Consider the following 19,071-nt stretch of genomic DNA (forward strand, 5'->3'; position numbering starts at 1 on the left):
ATGCAAAAAATTCAGAGTGACTACAAAATCAAATATGTTTCTTTCCAGTTTCAGTGCCTGCGTGGTCTTGAAATGAAAGCAACAAGACCCTTACAGATCATTCTAAATCATTCATTTTTAGTGTGAAGAAACACGTACGGTGTCCTCCTGAATCTCCAGCGTGTAGGAAATCAATTCTTCTGGAAAACATCCCTCTGGCCTCATCCAGTGGAGACTTATCCATGTAATTCCAGCTCTAATAAGCTTGGGTGCTGCGGGTGTAGGAGGGATATTGCCTGATGTGTAGTACACAACCTCTTGGCTGTACTCACTATGAATAGACAAGAAACACATGAATAAGCGGCTTGTTTACTATACATTCCTTAATGAAATCAACAGCTTATTTAATTATGGTCGTTTACTCAACACTACAAGCAGGCGACAACGAGTTCAATCTCCTCTTCCAAAGTAACCAGTCATGGGAAGACACCTCACCCTGACAAGTACGGCAATGTTTCATCAGAACAAGAAACTGACTATACTACTCCAACCTTCACAGATCCTCTTCTTCCCCTTCTGGGACTAATATTTGAACAATTCTTTGACATTTGGACATTTTCTAATCAATAAACACAATAAAGACAGTGAGCTAAGTTTAACCACTTGAGAACTGGCCACTCATGGACATAAGGACAAGAATACCAATATTACAACTTTTTTCCTTCTAATGGTGGTATCATTTTGTGCTGTTTGGTTTCGTAGGAGGCTTAGAGGGTTCTGTCCATATCACATGGACTTTCTATGTCTATGCCTGAATCACAATTGATCGAGGAATACGAAGGATTAAATATCGGAGTTTCAAGCTTTCTCTGATCTCCTTTTATTGATTATGATCACATTGAGACAGTGATAGTTCCCACACAATACACATTTAGGTTGGGTCATCAGTATGTGGCTACTTCCTTATGTCATGCATTCGTATTATAGATGAACGATTAGACGTCTGTGATTCAGCTTTCATGTGAGCTCTTACAATGTGTCTAGGAGCTAGTGATAAAACTCAGAACACATCTCCAGCAAATAAGTTAAAGAAGCAACATTGATCAACCACTACTGAATACAGCATGAATATAAGGTATTTGTGGGGAAAAATTGCTAGTCGCCTGCCACTAGTCACTAGATCAGTGGTGGCAAACCTATGGCATGGGTGCCAGCGGCAGCACTCCAAGCTCTTTCTGTGGGCACCCGGGCCATCACCCCAGCACACCAGACAGGACTCAAAGAATCTTCCTGCAGTTCCAAGCAACTTAAAAGATACTGCTTGTAAAGGAACAGAGATCAATAAGTTACTGCTTTAATTTTTGGTTGGCACCTCACGATAGAGGAGGGTTTGGGGTTGCAGTTTGGGCACTCGGTCGCTAAAAGGTTCACCATCACTGATCTAGATGATGTGTATGCAAGAGTTACCAATTCCACTGATCACACTATATTAATATTTCCAATAGCAAAATATGTTTGGAACTTTTGTTTTTTGGTTTTATTTTTGCCATTTACTTCCAAGAAAAACCTTATTTCCGCCTTAAGCCTTCAGACTTAACTATTTTTATCGGATTACCCCCCAGAGTTATTATACTTCAAAAATGTCTCTTCATTAAACTCTCAAAGTTTTTTGCACCAAAATAGTGTCAAGAAGACCTTTAACGTGCCAATTACTAATAGTCCAGCTAGTCATGCACGGAGGCAGACTTTACATAATTTTCTTAACTCTCTTGGATGATTTAAATCCTTTTTATGGCAATTTTAACTGATTTCAATAATAATCATCTAAGTTTCACCGAAATTCCACTGCTGGAATTATGTCAAGTTCAGAGTTCCTGCCTAGTCATAGATGAAATCGTCAATAGAAAGGGGGTGTTTAGCAAACTTCAAAACCAGTTTATAGATATTATGTAAAGAAGCATGAATATAGCTTACAGCACCCTGTATGAAGGGGTCCTATGGCCACATTTTATACAGTACTGTTGTACAGTTGTGGCTGTACCTGGTACTGCAGCTCAACTTTTGAACTGTATGTAACAACAGCACCATTTACAACTACACCTGTAATTACAATGCCGTATATATATGAATAAGAAATGCCGGCAGTGCTGTCCCTTTATTAACAGAACAAAGGGGGTGGCATAACTTTCTATAGAGAAAAAAAAAGTCAATTACTTTTTGTGTTACTCACTATCATGCAACAGAGAAACGCCCCTATCTGTAAAGGCGTAAAGCACCTCAGCGCACTTACCTCTTCCCAATATCATTACGGGCGGCTACTCTGAATGTATATCCCATTGCCGGACACAATTTTGTCAGCTTACAGTGCCTTTGGTTCCCTGTGTAACACTCTCTGAACACACTATTTCGCTTTCCCTATGGAAAGAGGAAAACATTTTGATTTATTAAACTTTTTACAAATTTATTTTACATGTCTGCAAACTCTACAAAGAGTTTGTATGTTTTGTATGTTCTCTCCGTGTTTGTGTGAGTTTTCCCTGGGTCCTCCGGTTTCCTCCCACACTCCAAAACATACTGGTAGGATGATTAGATTGTGAGCCCCATGGGGACAGGGACTGATGTGACATGCTCTGTGTAGCACTGCGTAATCTGTGTGCTCTATATAAATAAAGGAATTATTATTATTATGTTAAATAATCATGGCCAGTCAGTGAAAAAGTACCGGGGGGGGGGGGGGGGGGGGCATTTTGAAGTATTTAGAACCCATTACATTTACGGAGAACATAAAGTATGGATAATATTTTATATTAGAGATAAATGAATCATTTAAGTGATTAGTAAGCATAACATGTTTTAGGATTAATTCTCAGACAGGAAAATATGTAACGGTGAATGAGTGAAAGGCTAGTGAAATCCTCAGAGATCCAATATTTCCTAAGCGCTCACAGGCCCATCAAGCAATGGGAAGAGAACATAAACATATTGAGTGCTCTCTCCTGACCAGGGTTACGTTCATGTTTGCCTGCTTCAATGGTTGGTCGTGCAATGTCTGTGTTTACATCCTGTTTCTTTCTAATGACCTTAACAGATGAGAAGCTTTGGGGCCATCTCTAGATGTTTTCCACACTACAGAAGGCTGCTCATATATTTGTATCTTGCCAATAAGACTGGCCCATAAATCGAAAACACAAAGAAAACAAGGCAAAGATTCTGTTTTTGTGTCGGTAATTTTAGAAAGGACATAGTACAAGATTGGTCAACTCTACCTGCATTAGAACATGTGTTACATCTTAGAATAGGGTCTTGCACAATACACATCAGTGGGGCCAAAGTTTAACTTCATATACTCATGAAAATAATACTAATACACTAATATACAGAGTAATAGCTAGTTGTGCTCAAGGATTGCTACTCAAAATGGTCTCCAGCTATAAGTGGTGTACCTTATTGCCCAGAACTAGGCCTACTATTATTTAACTTCTTTATTAACCCCATAACCAATAACTTGGTCCTTTCTTGTTTTTGTGTTTCAATTTTTCACTCCCCACCATCAAAAATCTGTAACATTATTATTTTTCTGTTCGAGGGCTTTTTTTTTCTGCATATCATATTGTACAAATTTAATATTACCATATACTGAGAAGTGGGGAAAAAAAGTCCAAATGCGGTGAAATTGGTGAAAAAATGCATTTGCACGATTTTCATGTGGGCTCAGTTTTTTATGGCTTTCACTGTGCACTACAAATAACACATCTCATTTATTCTTTGATGCTAATATCTTTTTCACATTTTGATATAAAGAGCTGTTTAGATTTGTGTAAGGTGTAATTTTTTGGAAGAAAAACTGATGTTTTTATAGCTACCATTTTGGGGACTGTATGACCTTTTGATAACTTTTTATTAAATACTGTATGTGTTGCAAAATGGTGTGAGCCTGTGAGCCATTTCTGTATATTAATGTACTTGTGATGTACTATTACATATAAGATGGAATTCATAGAAAAGTTTTTACTTTAAAAATGATACCAAATTAGTGTAAGGAGAATATATAAAGGCTATAAGCTGACTTGGACTAAGTCAGCGAGTGTTTGGTCATCCAATTGGCAAATCAGGTTCAATGTGGATAAATGTAAGGTTATGCACCTGGGGGCTAATAATGCAACATATGTCCTTGGGGGAGTAAATCTGGGAGAGTATCTCATTGAGAATGACTGGGATGTAATAGTAGATCAAAGATTAAATAACAGCATGTAATGTCAATCAGAAGCCAGCAAGAACTTGTCATGTATCAAAGAGATATGGATAGGGATGTAATATTAACACTGCAGAAGGCATTGGTTCGGCCTAACCTGGAATACGCTGTACAGTTCTGGGCACCAGTCCATAAAATGGATGCCCTGGAGCTGGAGAGGGTTCAACGAAGAGCCACAAAAATGATAAGGGATATGGATTTGATTTATTAAGATGACAGAGAAGATAAATTTATGAAAATATATAAATGGTCCATACAAAAATTGTGTTGAAAAGCCGCAGAATTATGAAACAAGAGATCACTCTCCTGAAAAATGAAAGGTTTCACCTCCAGAGGTGACAAGGCTTCTTTCTGCAAGAACTTGGAATCTGTGAAGCTGGTCACAGCAAAAAGAGCAGGGATTTTCCAAAATAGCCTTTACATGCCTTCCTACTACTAACATTGATCACTATGTAACTCTGGAGAATACTGCTCTTTCGCATCCCTTTCCCTCAGTTCTGTCCTTTGGATGAATTTGATGGACATCCGTTTTTTTTCTCTCATACTAACAATGTAACTGCACAGTCTTAAAATGTATTCTTACCTCATCCCATTGTAAAAGATAACTGGTGATTTTTGACCCATTATCGACTGGTGCCTGAAATAACAGGAGAAATCAATATAACATAAGATAATACAAAAAACATAGATCTAGAGCTTCGACATTACTTCTTTGAGTATGGCAATTATTTTGACAAAACATGATGGGGAAGAACCCCTTGGGTTATGACGGGTATAATAAACCAGCAGCAGGATAACGCTTACCTTCCATTGTAGTGTAAGTGAACTTTTGGTTCTGTGAGACAACTTAGGAGGGAAGGGACATTCTGGTGCACAGCTGTGAGTGGTGAATGTGATGGGCTCTGAACAGGATCCCTTTACTGATGTATTCGTTGTATATACCCTATGATGAATGTAAGTAACACCATGTTTAATAAGTGACCAGCATTCACAAACATACATAAAGATATAATAGAATTGTTAATTCCAGCACAGGATCCAGGTGTAGGACCCCTGTCAGCCTGATAATCTAGTCTAACAATAGGTCATCAATATCTAGTCCCTCCTTCTCCATAATATACAATTCCTGAGTATTTTCTTGTTATAAACCTTTGTGAAATAATAGATTTATGTCACTATTGATTTTGCAACGAAACACCAATAAAAGAAATAGTTGTCTACAGTTCAGCTGGACCATTGAAAAAATGTTCTTGAAAACCCTCAGCTTTCCCTACACCAGCATATAAAGAAATAATCCGCCAAACAGAAGCTTCAGCTCCTGATCACAGTGTCCCCTTCGCCTCACGTGGCAGCAGGGGAGAGGTAGCAGTGATAATGAGCTCTATACCTCTGATGTGTAGGTAAAGCACTGTGGAAAATGATTGCACTATAGAAATAAAGATTTATTATCACACAATGTTATCAAATCCTATAGATCAATATAAAATATTTGTGATATACTATTACACTGTAGATATAATTTCATGGACCTTCCATTAGTAATCAGGGTTTTCCATCTGACAAGTTCCTGCCAAAGACATATAACATTTGCAGTGTTTCCATAGACAATTATGTGCATATAAAAGGATTGCCTGTTCACCAGTTGTAGGAAAAATAGTTTTGTCTACGGCCGGCATAATTTGACAGACCCAGTTATTGTTTTCCCAGCTCCGCAGCTAGAACGACAAGGCCATAACTCACCTAACATGGTAATCTGTTGCCGGCCTGAGGTCTTTCAAATGACACTCTAATTCTTCTCCACTGCAGAGACAAATTGTACATTGAAAATGAGAGATAGAAAGGGTGAAGTTAATACAAGCATCTGCCCTCGGCTGTGATATCATCATCAATATAAGGGACATTGAGAGATATAGAGCAGAGGAGTCTGCCTGGAAGCATACCTAATACATGTAACACATTTCTGGGCTTTTACAAGGTCTTAGCTGGGATATATAGACTTCAGCTTGAAATGACATTTCTGCAAGCTTTACAGTGTCTGTGCTAAAAGACATGGAGAATAAACAAACTGCACAAGGTCACAACGGAGGTAATGACTCCAAATGGAAGTTCATTGAGTACACGGTTTCTCATGCACATAAAAAGCATTCACTTTATTACCTATAAAAAATAAGATGCATCCATGATACAGTGACCATGGCTACCATATGGTTCTCACTTAGTTTCTTACCTGTAAATAATCTTATATTTTCCATCTCTCCCCTTGTCTGATAACGCAACCTCATAACTACAGGAATATGAATGACCATTACTGGAGTTTTCTCCACCTGGATAGGCATTGGTGGGACACCAAGATACTAAAGCTGTTCTCGACTGAATGTTAGACACCTGAAAAATAAAACAAATTAAGATCTATTATATCTTAAACATGTGATGAAAAACTCTCACAATCTCACATTCTGCATGGAAAAACTATTTTTCTTTTTAGGCTGGGGGTGGGTGGAGGGGTGTTAAATGTGTAAAAATGTTTAAGTAAAATAAAATAGATCTTATTTATATTAAAAAAAACCCTGCTAATAGAGCTTTGTCGGAGCCCTGGACAGCTCTTCAAACTTTATAGTCCTAGTAGTCCAGCACTTTATAGTGTACCTTGGCTTATGTATTTAGTAGCAACATGCTCTAGATAATTACATGTTAATCTATCGATGCAGATCCTGCAAGTGCTCTGAGGGCGGTCCATCTCCATAACTGTTCTCTGCATTGACCTGCCCCACTGCCCCTCCCCTTTTCTCTGATTAAAAGATGTAGCAGGGTTCTGTAGAAAGACCACACATTTTGTTTCCATTTTTCTTTTTCATTTCAGAAAAGCCCAAGGCTTCAATGCAGCTACTCAGCAAACTCCGTTCACGTGACCACAGAATCTGCCAGCATAGTCCAAAAAGACTGTGAGCCGAAACATTTGAAGAGGAAATCGCAGCAGTAAACAATTTTTTTCTTATTACTATCCATTGGGTTTCCAAAAAAATTGTATATATCCTGCATTTCATATTAATAATGAAAGGGCACCAACAGATCATGCACTGGCAACAGTGGATATATACATTGGATGCCACAGATGGCTTTATCTAATATACTATGAAAGTTTTATTTAGACATTGCAGAATACTGTCATTACTTATGGAGATTTTATATGGTCTTTGTGGTATTACATGGTAGACACTGCATGATCAAATATTTATACAGGCAGTCCCTGGGTTACGTACAAGATAGGTTCCTTAGGTTTTTCTTAAGTTGAATTTGTATGTAAGTCGAAATTGTATATTTTATAATTGTAGCTCCTTATTTTTTTTCCCCAGTGACAAATGTAGTTTCAAAATTTTTTGCTGTAATGGGACCAAAGATTATCAATAAAGCTTCATTACAGACACCTTACAGCTGATCATTTCAGTCTGGAACTATAATAAAGCATCCAGAGAGCTTCACCAGAGGTCACAGTAGGCAGAGGGGTCTGTCTTTAACTAGGGGTTGTCTGTAAGTCGGGTGTCCTTAAGTAGGGGACTGCCTGTATAATGTCTGATGGTTACACTTTGAATCACGTGTATAGAGTGTTACTTGGCAAGTGTATGTACAAATAATAATTCCATTCAATGCAATGCATTAAAATTGTGCTCATATAATTGTGTACATTTAGGTTCTGGTTTGGGGTTTGTGTGCGTTCTGCGCGACCCAAACATAATGTCAGATTGATGACCGTGCAGCCAACCCCTGAACAATCATAGAGGGGCAATAGATAGGGGCATCAATTTACTGGACTGGCTTTATGGCCACCAATGAGGCAATATGTCCAGGTCACATGAGAACTCCAAATTCGGTCCACTCCTCTACATATTAAGCCTTCATTTTCATGTCTTTAGTTTCAGCAAATGGATAGGAATAGGATATTGTGCATTAAATAAAAAATATATATTAAAATATATGAATATTCTTTATAGGAAAGACAAAAGCCACGCAAGATTCATGCTAAAGTAAATATATTATTTTATTTAGTCTACAAAGTGCAATATACAACAATACTGCAAAGTGCAAAAAGAAAATCACATCCCCATCTCTCAGCTCCAGTCTGGAGTGGAGGTGTGCGCTTTAAAAGTCATCTTAGGTCTATTAATGAAGTGATTATAGAAGCATGAATTATTTATATAGATAGAATACAGATGATGTCTAATAAGAGGAGCAGTAAACAGAGAGCTGCTTCTCAATAGGAAAGACGAAAGCAAACAAAGGATCGCTAAAATATTTAATTGGTTTGACGTCTTGTTTACGTACAAAGCAAAACCCAACATATCTCCCCAATTATCTACCATTTACTTTTACAATCAACTCAAGCCTACTGCAGTTAAAAATACCGCTGGGTAATGAGATCCGAAAAGTTCTTAACAAAACAAAATACACAAACCCAAAAAGTATGTCACTGCTCAGTGGGAAACTGTAATTGAACTTGCTGAAGGTTCACCATATAAATACACATGGCAGGGATGCATTCAGCAAAAGGTACTAGAACTTTTTATGGCCTATATTTATGAAGTGTTGTAGGGAGTGTTTCGACATGGAGAACGTCCAGCACTCGAGGCGAGTCTAAGAGAACACTTCTGGTAGAACCAGATGAGTAAGTCGGAGAGATAAAGTAGATAGAAAGCCGTTTGCAAATCACAAACCAATAAGGAAAATGGTAGACAACATATCTCTCCCTTTCCTGGAAATTCTGCAAGTGTGGGCAGATACAGAAAATGTGTAAGATCGAATCACAATGGCAGGACAGTGAAGATGGAAAAATCATGTGGAGTTTAGAAGGAACATGGTACCTTCTTGTAAGCAACTTAAAGCTTGCTTCTTTATACTTACAGACAATATAGGTTTTATTGGAATACGCCACAGGATGGGCCACCTGGGAAGCTTGATACCAACCTTTTAAAACACCTAAGGGTTCTGTAAAAACATTAGAAAATGGTGCAACTAAAGGGATGTCCAAGAGCCCAACATGGTCATCTCCGAGGCAGCCATGAGCTCTGGCAAGCCCTCTCAAGCCCAGCCTTCCTCCACAACCTGAAAGTTCAAAATACTGGCAAGAGAGGAAAAGCCATGGAGGATACCACATCCCTAGGGAACAACCTGTATCTTCTCTCATGAAGTAACTTAGCAGCAATTCAAGGAGATTCCAAAAGTAAGCAAACTGCAGAACTATACATAAAGGATCTATATAGAGCACAGAGCATAGGAAAAGTGGTAGAAACCACTATTAGGTCATCGACGGAAGGAGAGAAATACACCAACGTGTGCGAAGATCCTTTATTGAAGTAAAGATACAGTGACCTGTACCAGGGCCTAGCGACGGGCCGTTTTGTGTTTCCTTAGCGCATTATCAAGCCAATGATTTATTATGCGCTAAGGAAGCGCTCTGTCACTGTATGTTTACCTCAATAAAGGATCTTGGTGAGTACCGCTTACTTCTCTCCTTCCATCAATGACTTTATGGACTTCATGCTCCAGCTATTAAATTAGTTACATAAACTTCATAGTCTGTTCTTTGTAAGGGATAACAGCTTCCTGCTGTTAAGATAATTTCTGGGGGGGAGGGGGGGAGACAGGGTGAGTGGGTTGCAGAGGAGTGGTGAGTATTTGACACAGCTTGAAGTGCAGGGTGAGACAGAGAAAGTTATGAAGAATCACAGATTGGGATGGAGGAATTGATAGGGAACAGTGAACCCCTTCTACCAAATTATTATTTGCAGGCGACTTCTGCATCTACAGAGATGCATGTAAATAAGGCTCTCCTGCTAGCTACACACAAAGAGAATGACTTCTTCCTCATAGTTAAGCTTTAAGACTGTATTTTTAATTTTGCCCTATTGTCTCAATTTTACTGTGGAATATTTGTCTTATGGTTTTACAAAAGATTCTGATAGGTCCTTACGTGTAACTAAATTATTACTGACTACCATATATACTCAAGTATAGGCAGACCTGAGTATACGCGAGACCCCTAATTTTAATACCCAAAACTGGGAAAACCTATTGACATGAGTATAAGCCAAGGGTGGGAAATGTATTGGTCACAGCCTCCCACTATATAGCCTGCCAGCCCCCTGTAGTATATAGCCAGCCCCCAGTAGTATATAGCCAGCCAGCCCCATGTAGTATACAGCCAGCCCCATGTAGTATACAGCCAACCAGCCCCCAGTAGTATACAGCCAGCCAGCCCCATGTAGTATATAGCAAGCCAGCCCCCAGTAGTATACAGCCAGCCAGCCCCATGTAGTATAGAGCCAGCTAGCGCATGTAGTATATAGCCAGCCCCATGTAGTATATAGCCAGCCAGCCCCCAGCAGTATACAGCCAGGCAGCCCCATGTAGGATATATCCAGCCCGCCCCCAGTAGTATACAGCCAGCCAGCCCCATATAGTATATAGCCAGCCAGCCCCCAGTAGTATACAGCCAGCCTGCAGTTTGCCAAGAACATAAAAAAAACAACTTACATACTAACCTTCTCCCCAATGCTCCAGTCCCCGCGGCTCCTCTTCTTTCTTCTCTTTGCTGTATCAGCCGCTGGAGACACTTCCACACAATTTTGACACTATAACGTAATCAGTGGTGACACCGCTACATCATAGTGTGCGCCGGCCAGCAGATCGCATGGGCACGTCTCTGCCGGCTAATGCAGCATAGAGAAAACATAAGAAGAGGTGTGCCGAGGATTGGAAGCCACACCGAGTATGTACGTTTTTTTTTTTTTTTTTACTGACTCCTGTATAAGATGAGATGAGGTTTTCAGCACATTTTTTGGTCATCCACTATTCCCTCTTCACATCAATGTATGGGTTTGTGAGCAGTTACATGTTGACAGGGCATGTCAATGCTGCAGCCATGGACACTGAACCCACTGTGGGAACCATGATTTTGGAGTAGCAGGGTTTTTTTTATTTTACCCCCTTTTATAGAATGTATAGTATATTGTATACATACTATATACAAACTAGTATAGTTTATTGTATATAATATGTCTTAAATGTCTTGTGTATAACAGTCCCTGCACTAGGACTCACATCGTCTCTGGAACTAGGATCCCTGAACTTCTACCTTGGAAAAAATATCTAAAAAAACTTTATGCAGTTGATATCAGTTGAGATACTTACAGACGTAGGACAGATTTATGAAAAGTATCATTAGGCTAAGGCAGTGCAGGGTTAGAGTAGACAGTCTTATTCTCCACAAGATTCATATATGTGTCTGATACTGAATGATAAATCAGTCATAGTTTAAGACTGTCTAGTTGTACTTTGGACCCCCTACCAGTTGGCTTATTGTACACCAGAAAACTGGGACAAAATTCTTTCGGGACAGCATTATTTGTGGTGCACAGACTTTTTCATGCCCTTTTTTTCGAAAGTTTTTGTCTTAACTTTTAGACAGGTTTTTATATGGCTTGAATTAAGAAAGAATTCATTCTTAAATAGGTCTGTTAAATCTGCCCCACTGTGCTACATCTAGTTTTAGGTCCTAACAAGACATGGCTAATGAGGTTGCTCTAAATTTCTTCTGCCGAAGTAGAAATACTCAGCTGAACATTTTTAAGGAGTATTTTTAGAGGAAGAAGAGTAAGAAATATATAGTAAAGCAAATAAATAATATAAGCATATATGCTACAAGGTTACTTATGCCGGGAAACCATTGCTTGAAACTTCACCATGTATAAATGCCATGTTTGATAAATTCTGTGTAACTAATACAACCTACACTGGGGCCAGAATTCCCCCATATCTGTGGATCCAGCGCCTACATTGGGAACAGTGCACAGTGACCTGATTGGAGATTGTGTTGTATGTGCATTGCCTCTCTCCATAGAGTTCAGGGGCTGCTGGAAGGGTGAAGTGGGCCGCTGTTCCCAAGATAGGTGCCGTTCCATGTGGTACGACCTGCACCTATCATTTATTTATCATATATCCTGTGTAAAGGATATGCAGAGAATTTCAAACCTTCAGCCATGTCATTTTAAAATGATATAGGTGAGCCATTACTGCATATTACTGCAGCTGAGCCACCAGTGATACCAGGGCCACCAACCAGCTGCTATTACATCAACCAAAAAAATTACTTTTTGCTATTTCAAATCTGCAGCTGCCCCACAACTCCTGTGTTATTAATAGATGGGTAACAATTTTCCTGATCAGCAGGATTTCTTTTTTTTTTCATTTATTTATTTTTAAGGGGGTGGACGCATGAATCGTGTGCTTGAACATGCAGTGCAGCTGTATTGTACATACATGATCAATAGATGCATGCACATAAAAAAGGTCAACCTGCCAGCACCAAAGGCTATCACAAATATAAAACTACTCACCCATAACTCCAGCAGCTGCCCCCGTGTCCCCAGCAGCTGCCTCCATGCCCATAGATACCAGGAAACTATAGGGCCACAGCTCATTCAGGGACATCTCCAGCCTCTCACTAATGTCCATATTGTTATTGCTGGCCTTAGCTCCCAGATTCAAGGCACTTTACAGGAGTCCATAGAAAAACCAGGCAACATATCACCCTGGGTCAGCCCCAGCCTCCCATCACTGCAGTTCAGACTGACATTATGAAGGAGGGGTGTGACCTCTGATAGCTCCGCCAACCTTAGCCCCAGACCTCAGTAACAGCCTCCAGTCTTTGCACACAGCTCTCACATGCTATAGAGTAATACAGATGTGTTCTAGAGCATCCCCACAGCAACCCCCTTTCTGCCAATACCGCTCTTCCCTCACTGCTTATTTATGAGTAGCATTGCATGCAGCACAGGGTAAAAACCACATGCAGATATATCAGCATTTGGCTTTTTTCAAGGCTTAGAACTGCCTGCACAAGCATCTATGACACTTGTACTTGCGTTAATGCAACCTCTGTTCAGCTTGGCGTAGTTTAAGTGCACATCATGGCATAAACTTTGACAAGAAATGTTTACTTTAAACATGATAATATGAGAAAAGTGGTATAGGAGATCTCTATTACAATGCAAATTAGCCGACCACTCAGGGTTACACACTTGGCATCCCCTGTTGATTTTACAAGGATAAATTACAAAAAGACAAATATTTTTTGTATTCCTTTACAGCCGTTCAAATAAATGGTGAACCATACAGTCCATAATAATAATCATAACACTAATAATAAATTAACACTTTATCATATGAATAGCCGATATACATAACACCTACCGTTAACTTCTCAATCCCTGATAAAATCTCTTGATTCTTCTTTATTTCAGGTTCACATTCTGTAACAGAAACATATAGAAGTATAAGTAACACTAATCACCAAGATATAAAACACAGACTCCAAATGAGAAACTTCTCTCCCAGCCACTTTGCTGTGGTTGTCCTTGGCTATGTACACACACACCTAAATGGACTCCAGACACTAATAAACTCTCCCAACTACAAACAAATTGATTTCAGAATTCTTCAGAAGACATAGCGTCTCCCTCACAGAGGCTTCATTATGGATTATGAAAAGAATAGATGTTTCAACCACATTATGCTATGTGGATGCATAAGGAGGCGGGAGCCTCCGATAATATCTGATGTGGCGGAGGGGCTCACATCATATTCTGGTGCACCTAGTGCCAGTGTATGATATATTCCCACCAATGACTACAAGGTGCCCAGGTCCTGTGATTGCAAAGCCAGCCCAAACCATAACACCACCACATTGCTTGTGACATTGAGATATCAGGTTTGGCTTGTATGAGCTATTATCACAAAACTATGAACCGTGACTTATGGCCAGAAAGATCAATGTTGGCCTTATCTGTCCAAAGGACATTGTAATTAACAAATTTGAATCTAAGTTAATTATAAAGAATTTTCCATGGGGTAGAGGTAGGCAGGGTCGGCTTCAGGTTTCAGCAGGCCCCTGGGCGACAGAGCCTCAGTGCTCAGTGCACATGGTGGCATTAAGAATTCAGAAACTAAAACTGTTCCCTAAAATGTTCCCTAGTTTATCACCCCAAACAGCCCCCTCATGGTCATCTTATATAAAGCCCCCCTCACCTAATACGGATTAATTTGGTATAGCCCTCCTGACCCCCATGGATTCCTTATGTACAGCCTTAAGTGTGTCTGACTTTTCACTGAAAAGAACGTGCAAACTGCTTGTACATGTATTTATAAAAGTGTCTGCGCCAATGTTGTGTTGCAGCTATAACAAGACAGAAAAAATGTGCCCCTGAAGGGACATGTTAATGCTCAGGTGGATATTGCACCATATTTATTACTGACGTGCACCACAATTCTGCAGCATTAACAAATTGCACCAAAAAAAACCCAAAAAACTTCCCGAGCAGTGCAGGGGGCGCCAGATTAATGAGGGCTGTGCACCAGTAATGATTAATCTGTCGCATGCTGCACACTCTACAGGCAAACTGCACATAGTACAGACTCCACTAGTTTTGATAAAGGAGAGGAGAGGGGTGAACAGAGCTTACCCCTCCTTCTACACCAGGATTGTCTCTCCGTAAGGGAATAAACATATAACAGTAATCTGCCAGTGAAGATTGAAATATTCTGGGTATGGAAAGAGTTGATCTTCATCCTCCTTATCAGTATGAAGTGGATGTAACTGATGAATGCTTTTACAGTAGGAAGGACTGGTGACAAGCTGGTTCAGATCCGAAACGCGTCTCTGCTATTTTCACCTTATTTATGGGCTAAACATCCATGACAAACCTGGTGAATAAGCTCTGTATTTTAGTTTTTAATCTAAGTGAAATAAATACTCCAGTTTTTAATTAAGAGGGTCCCCTGGACCAGTGATTCCTGCACTACAGGAGGATGACATAGAGAAGCTGCTTTGCTTAATTAGGTATATTACGAAGTTTACTATTGTCATCTGCTCTATTCATTTCTGTACAAAATACATTTCTTTTAATGTTCAGTTACCCTTTAAATTGTAGGCATTTTAATCCATGATACATTTTGTACTTATCATCATGCTGTGCACTGTGCAGTTTACACCTTGCTATCTTCATTCTGTATAGTCTTTTCCTATTTTCCTACTTATGCTTGAAAAATCCATAAAAACTAGTTTTAAAAATGCTGTTTTTTGACTGTGTTATTGTGATGAATGGAGAAACAGCAAGCGAATCTGACTGTTACTCCATTCATATGATGGACACAGGACCTCCATTCTTGGACCTGTAGGAGCACCAGTGGTTGTACCCTCACCAATAGACAATTATCTACATTGTTGATGTTCAGAAATGTTCGCAACACCTTTAAACAGACCTATAAAAATGATGTTAATGTACTTTACAATCATTATGGACTAAATTCGATGACCTGCAACCTCATTATTACCTTCTCTACATTGTTTATTAGTACGCTACAGAATGCTGTACTGTCATTATATAAATTGTCCACAAGAGGGCAGTCTAAACCACTCATTATATTGTACAGCTAAATATTAACTACAATTCATACAAGAGATGAAATTATTGATGCCACTGTGTGTATTCTATAGACAGATATACTTTATGGCAAGGGACATGCAAAACTTTTTCAATATATCATTAATGTATGCATTAAATGTATATAAAGTAGAGCTGATATCTAAAATTAGTGGAGTACAGCACACAGAATCACGAAAAATAAAGCACTCAATAAAATAAGTTGATATTACATACAGTTCACATGAACCTCTTTAGAACCTATATCACTGATCCATAGGATTCCCATATACTGCCATGCGATGCTGCTGTACAAAATCTTGCAGTGCACAATACTACCAGGCTCAATACTATTAAAGTCTGATAGCACATGCCCCAAATGTTTTATGTACTGAACATAGTGGAAGCACAAAAGTACAGGGGTCTAGTTCTCACAAATTAATGGAGTAACAGACCATGCTGCTACATTCAATACTATGGGAGCAATGTAAATATCTCCATCACTCCCATTCATTGTCTTGGAGATTGCTGTAGATACCAGGGCACTGTGTTCAGCAATTTTTGACAATCCCTGGGTATTGAATGTAGCGGCAGGACACATGTTCGACATGCTGTTCCATCAGTTAATGAGAAAGGGACCCCTGTTCTCGTGATCTGTGGGGGCCCCCAACAGTCAGACTCTCACTGATGAAATTTATATCCCCTATACATCATCAATCATCAAACTTAGTACAGTACTACATTTTTAAATTTCTCTGAAATTTGTAGCATGTGTGGATTTGGGCACTTCAACCATCATTTAATACATAGCTGGACAGGATGCGCACAAACAAAAGTAGAAAACATGCAAATTAATACATGGCCACGGTGAGCCATACATCTAATACGTCCTTTCAATGTGAACATTAGAGACTAGATTGCTTCCATCAGGTCTTTCTAGTGGATGAAGAGGCCATCAAACCTGTTTTGCATTACTTTTTACCAAGTTAAAAAATGAAGTCGGAACCAAGACTCCTAATGGTTTTGCTTTTATTTATCTTCATTTTGACTAAACACAAGAAAAGAGAATGTATTGGTTTCACCCAGCTAATATTTTCCATGCACCAAACCTTTTCTCAATTACTTATCCGCAAACATTTCCATATGCCGGCAGCTCTTTCATAATCAGATGGCTGGAGTCCCCTCTCTGCTAATGGGAAGAACATCTCCCAAGGTTACAAGCAGCCATTACACAGGTCACCATGGCTTTCTGGAGAAGGATGCCTCATAACTATTGCACAACATGCGTCTCAAGCCAAAACAAAAATTAGACGCTGTGAGAGAAGGACAGACAAAATGCCCAGATGTTACACTAAGAGGCTTTAGAATATGCCTAATGGTACTAAGAGGTACTCCCATGTTATGTCTATGCCAGACCGTGGCTGCGCCGGTGGACAAATCTATGTCAGGCAGAATTGCACAATAGCCTAAGAACTTTTGGGGCTGAATGTGCGCAGGCTATAGCTAGTGGCACTCCGCTTGCTGTGCCCCCCTTCACACACCTACAAGCCCACTTGGCATGGAGGTGGCACAAAGGGGGAAATAATGGCAATTACAGGCAATTCACTGGTAATTGGAATTATTTCAGGGCTCGTACACCAAAATACTGTCGTACAGGTCCTGATAAATACCTCCCACTATTCCAAGGGTTCCATTAGTTTTGGGCACCCAATATACTTATAGGCTCTCTACTGTTAGGTGTTTGGGATTCCTGGACTGGAGTTCACACTAGCATATTATTTCTAGGAGGATAGATTATCTATAGTCAATGACATAAGACTATATTAAAGTTAAACAGTACAAAGTTCTAATAGGTGGTTTGGCTTAATGCAGAAAAATATTTGCAACTTTTTGTTGCAACTTACAACCACATCTCTATTACCCTTTTGAGAGACCACACAATTTTGTTGTACAAGTTGTAAAATTGTCCAGTAAGGTCTGTAGCCCTTTATAAAAGTCACAAAAAGCATTTTACTTTTTTTTTTTTTTAAATTCCAAAAGATTTCTTTTACTACAAAATGGAGCTACGGTATATCAGTACAGATGGGAGACGACACCATGAAAATGATCATTTCTAGACAAGATATTAAAAAAATCTACCAATATATAAATGTAATCAATATGAAATGATTGACGGGAAGAGAAATGTTTCTTGCTATATAACGTGTTGACTAAATAGACTCTCTTAGATCCTGAAACTGGGGCTGGCTTCTGTTATAAGCAGATTTCCTGGTACAGTAGGTCAACATGGCAAATAATAGATAAATCATTGACACTTAAAAGAGGACGCCTGTCTACACTGATCCACAATGTTATGATAATGAAAAAACTGAGCAGGGGGCGATGACTGGGGAGTTCTCCTTCTTCTGCTTTCTCGGAAACCTTGTGCGGTGCATCACCCCTCGGGCCTAGACATGCTCAAGCATATATGTTTTATCCAGACTGTTCCTTTAAGATGATTTCAATATCTTATGACATGAATCTAGGAATGTTTTCACAGATGGAATGAACAACTATATTGTATCTTCCTGCTCAGTCTAGAGGATTCTTTTTCAACTGTCCCTTGCAATATTCAGTCTCAGATTTTCCAAGCAGTTTTCCCTGTAGCAGACCGGCCATGTAAAAATTAAGGTCTGTTCTGTCCTTGCTGTACAGCTGTAGAATCACTCACAATCACAAGTAAAATATTGGTCACAGAACTAGTGATATTTATAACAGTGATGTAATCTGCCCTTTGATTTCTTTCTTGCATCACTCGGAGCTGGCATCTATTATCGGAAATGTATCATTTTGTGTTTCTTTTCACTCCCTTCGCCACATGTACAGGGCTTAAGATGTCTCTAAGCCAGACGCAAAGGGATGTGAACACTTTCAGGAGTCCCAGACACAGGACCAGAGTCAAAAATCACACAGAATGCAATAAAGTTACCAGAACGCTTCCCTAGTTGTGCCCTAACCAGCCTTAAACACGTTCTCTGACGTAAGCAGGTTTGATCTATAACATATGGAATGGATGGAGTGCACAGATGCAGAGTATTCCTAATTATTCCCTCGCAATCCAAGAAACTTAAAGGGGTTATCCGGGTTTAAATTTTTTTTTATGTCCGGGCTGGGGAGGGCTAGTTAAACATAATAAACATGTACTTACCTCCTCCGGTGCTGCCGATGTCCCGCGCCGCGGCCCGTCTTCTCTGTGCGCCGGTTTCATTACACCGGCGCACAGGGAGCTTCCGGCCAGCCGGAAGCTCCCATGCGCACCATCTCTCAGCGCTTACAACGCTAAGAGATAGGGACGCATGGGAGGAGCCGTCCACATCGTGGATCGGA

The 19,071-nt window shown here is 39.6% G+C and overlaps 1 protein-coding gene across 2 annotated transcripts in view; it reads right to left on the minus strand.

Annotated features, from left to right (window-relative positions):
- Positions 1-19,071, minus strand: part of FNDC3B (fibronectin type III domain containing 3B) — a 188,027-nt gene that overhangs the window by 63,088 nt on the left and 105,868 nt on the right. For both annotated transcript variants that reach the window (XM_072142793.1, XM_072142794.1), the window contains exons 7-13: positions 13,478-13,536; positions 6,459-6,616; positions 5,972-6,031; positions 5,036-5,174; positions 4,815-4,868; positions 2,270-2,394; positions 139-310 (exon numbers count right to left, since the gene is read on the minus strand). In XM_072142793.1, coding sequence (XP_071998894.1) covers positions 139-310; positions 2,270-2,394; positions 4,815-4,868; positions 5,036-5,174; positions 5,972-6,031; positions 6,459-6,616; positions 13,478-13,536 — 767 coding nt within the window. The remainder of the gene's footprint in view (positions 1-138; positions 311-2,269; positions 2,395-4,814; positions 4,869-5,035; positions 5,175-5,971; positions 6,032-6,458; positions 6,617-13,477; positions 13,537-19,071) is intronic.

Source organism: Engystomops pustulosus, chromosome 3 (genome assembly GCF_040894005.1).
Source record: "Engystomops pustulosus chromosome 3, aEngPut4.maternal, whole genome shotgun sequence".
NCBI lineage: Eukaryota > Metazoa > Chordata > Amphibia > Anura > Leptodactylidae > Engystomops > Engystomops pustulosus.